Genomic DNA, 3,755 nt, shown 5'->3' on the forward strand with positions numbered 1-3,755 from the left:
TAGAAAAATATTTATTGGAGGTAAAGAAAACCTAATTCATCAAACAAGTATTCTGCATGGAGATGCAGAGCATGGTGAACAAACAGACTGCATGGTTCAAGACAAGGGCCCAGTGAAAGCTAATTTGGATTGCTAGCAGTTGGAGAAGAGCCCCGGGGGAGGAGTCTGACTCAGAGGACGGGAAAGCCTGGACCTGCGGAAAAAGGGGAGAAGTAACAAGTTGGTCTTATTACATGAAGAGGACGGCTTGGTATTTCCTTCTGTTCCTTGGATAAATATTCTAAGCCAAAATTCTCTTCGGAATTACAGATTGTTCAGCCTGAGAACTTCCAGTTGTCACACTATAAAAGGAGGTGAGAATTAGTCTTGAGGGGTAAAAAGATTTTATGAAATAAAAGTAACAATGAAATGTCAGTGCTAGAAAGACCGAGCCCATGATAAATCTAAGGCTACATTTGAAAAGACCTTTAGTTCAGGTCAGGGCTGAAATCTGTTAGATGTTTAAGAGTTCAGAGACTAAGGATCTACAAGGCAGGAGCCGGGAGATTCTGAGACACTGTGGCAGAGATGTCTGAAGCCTAAGAGGCCTAGACAAGAAAGGGTGGGTTAAGTGGGAATTTTCTCAAGGATAGTCAACGGAGTTAGACAAAGCTACAGTATGGGAACCAGAGAGCCAAAGTGGCAGAGAATCCCATAGGACTTTGCTGCTAGGCCCAGTGCCATCTGCCCAGGGTATGACCGCTGTAGCATTAGCAGGTCAATCACAATGATTGCTGAGGGAAAGCCAGACATTAGACTTACAGTTTGAAAAGGGAAAAGGAACTTGGTTGTTTCTAAGAGGCACTGAGGGTGAATGCTTAGGGCTGCATTTCTGGGATTGCTACAGGTTCATGGAGATAGGTGCCAATAGGTTATAAAATGGGGGGGGAAACCACATTTAATATTCAGGTTGAATATTTTAAAAAATGTGATTATAAGCAGCATTTTAAGAGAAAAAGAAAGCAAGAAATGACAAAGAGAAATGAAATGAATATTACCCAGTATGACTAATTTAAGATACATAATATATAACAAATATCTGAGCTCAAAATGTTTTTTTAATTTATTTTCATGGAAGGCAAACAGGAAGAGCTTTAGTAGTTAAACTATGAACTGTGTTCATTTTTTCCCCCTTCTGTGAGGAGTGTAGATCGAGGAAGAGTTACTATATTAAACAGCTAAAAAATATGCAAGCATGCTGGCCTTATGGAGTTTTTTACTCTTTTTTATACCCTCTTTTCATGTAATGGGGTTTTGTTTTTTATTATTAAAACATTAAATATTTCTAATTTTTAAATATATAAATTATTACAGATAAATATGAAGGGAAATTATGTTGACTCCTTGGGACTAATTAAGTCATCATGAATTAAAAGATAGCCCCTACAAGCAATAAATGGTAAACTCAAGAACATTACTGACAGACATGTAGACGAGTCCATAGGCATATACTCTGACTTTCAATTTTCATTTTTATATGGTAAATATTTCTTCCTCTACTATTTGGCTGCTTAAATATTTTAGTGCCTTCAATGCAAATCTATCAAAGTTCTTGTCAGAGATGACCAGATTTATGTGGTACACACTTTTGTTCCAGAATTCCTTCCTCTGTGAGGTCAGAGAAAAGATGTATCCTGATTGCACTGCTTATGTTCACAAGGAGTGACTTTGAGGGATAAAGAAGGTAACAGAGAACATTTCTCACTTTTTCCCAAAGGTCACCATGATGGTCTGGAGTGACAATAATACTATGGAGCCCATATTTTTTCTGAGGGGTTTTCCTGGACTGGAGTATGTCTATTTGTGGCTCTCAATACCATTCTGTCTTGCATACTTGGCAGCATTTGTTGGTAATGTTACCATCCTCTTTGTCATTTCGAGGGACTCTTCCCTCCACCAGCCCATGTATTACTTCCTTTCCATATTGGCAATGTCTGACCTAGGTATGTCCCTGTCCACACTTCCTACCAAGCTTTCTGTGTTATGGTTGGATGCTCGAGAGATCCCAGCAACTGCTTGCTATGCTCAGCTCTTCTTCATCCACACTTTCACATTCCTGGAGTCCTCAGTGCTACTGGCCATGGCCTTTGACCGTTTTGTCGCCATCTGCATCCCACTGCACTACACCACCATCCTCACCAACAGTGTAATAGGCAAGATTGGTTTGGCCTGCTTGCTAAGAAGTGTGGGAGTTGTACTGCCCACGCCTTTGCTATTGAGACATTGTCACTACTGCCATGTCAATGCCCTCTCCCATGCATTCTGTTTACACCAGGATATTCTGAAATTATCCTGTTCGGATGCCAGCATCAACAGCATTTATGGACTATGTGTAGTTATTGCCACACTGGGTGTGGATTCAGTCTTCATACTTCTTTCTTATGTCCTGATTCTGAATGCAGCACTGGGCATTGCATCTAATGAAGAGCAGGCAAAGGCACTCAACACATGTGTATCCCATATCTGCGTTGTGCTCATCTTCTTTGTGCCAGTTATTGGTGTGTCAATAGTCCATCGCTTTGGGAAGCATCTGTCTCCCATAGTCCACATCCTCATGGCTGACATCTACCTGCTTCTTCCCCCAGTGCTTAACCCTATTGTGTATAGTGTCAGGAAGAAGCAGATACGTCAAGGAATTCTCCACAAGTTTGGACTAGGGAGGAGGCTTTAAGAAACTTCTATCCTCCAGTGTTCCCACTGAAAAATCTTGTGGAAGCTATTTGAATAGATGAAAAGTAAAATATGTGGGGCCCATTCATCTGGTTAAATTTCTAATTCTTCACTTCCTAGATATGTGATCTTAGATTAATTATTAACCTTACAAGATTCAGGTTTTTTGTAGCCAAATTGTGATAAATATGGCCTTTTCTATTTTCAAAGACTTATAAAATTAAGACAATGTTTGTAAAATAGGTTGTTTTTGAAAACTGTGTAATTTGTTATACTGTTATTTTTATTGATGATAAATAGCAATAACTCTCCTTGTGAAATGTAACTGTGCATGTAGTTTCTCATGTTTATGATCTAAAACCCAGAAATCTATCTCTTTTTCTTGTACATTTGCCTATATTTTGTTATTGATGCCAAAATGTCATAACATTTTATGAAAAGATTTCTGGCACAAATTTGGAAATTGAGCTCCTGGTCTGACGTTGAAGTGTTACCGTGACTGCTGGACTAAGTTTTCACCTCATCACTCGGCAGACGTGTCTTTTCTCCCATTGCCCTTGTAAATCTATCAGTTTCAATTTACCAGCAAATACTGAGGCAGAAACATGGGGGTTACTCAAGAAAACTTGATATCTAAACATCGGGGCAAATGTAAAGATAGTCTGTTCAGTACTATATAGCACAAAATTTCATGTGAGTGGGTTGGGAGTTGTGCACAATACTCACCCTCATCTTTTAATAATATTTTCTAATTGTAAATGTCAGTGTGAAATTTTAACATCATGTCTTTTTCAGTTTATTGTTGATAACCCATTGCATTTTTCTTCTTCACTAACATGATTTATACATATGCTTTCATTGGTGATATTTTATCATTTCATACATATTCACCTCAGCTGTATTGCAAACTTTTTGGGCATGGGTCATGTCTGTTACACTAACCTGTGAGGCTGGTCTCTCCCAGGCATAATGAGTACTCATGACATAGTTGTAAGTGTAAATGCTATTGCCTATTTACTCACCCAAGAGAAATATACTGAGGAACA

General features: G+C 38.8%; 1 protein-coding gene across 1 annotated transcript; it reads left to right on the forward strand.

Moving 5' to 3' along the window:
• Positions 1–1,756: 1,756 nt before the first annotated feature.
• Positions 1,757–2,710, forward strand: OR51L1 (olfactory receptor family 51 subfamily L member 1). The gene has a single exon (XM_017651756.3). It carries the CDS (start codon positions 1,763–1,765, stop codon positions 2,708–2,710), a length of 948 nt encoding a protein of 315 aa, XP_017507245.2. The 5' UTR covers positions 1,757–1,762.
• Positions 2,711–3,755: the final 1,045 nt, after the last annotated feature.

This window comes from Manis javanica, chromosome 11 (assembly GCF_040802235.1).
Source record: "Manis javanica isolate MJ-LG chromosome 11, MJ_LKY, whole genome shotgun sequence".
Taxonomy (NCBI): Eukaryota; Metazoa; Chordata; class Mammalia; order Pholidota; family Manidae; genus Manis; species Manis javanica.

Excerpts from the sequence above, each read along its gene's own strand:
- OR51L1 (XM_017651756.3), top strand. The coding sequence starts at position 1,763 with ATGATGGTCTGGAGTGACAATAATACTATGGAGCCCATATTTTTTCTG.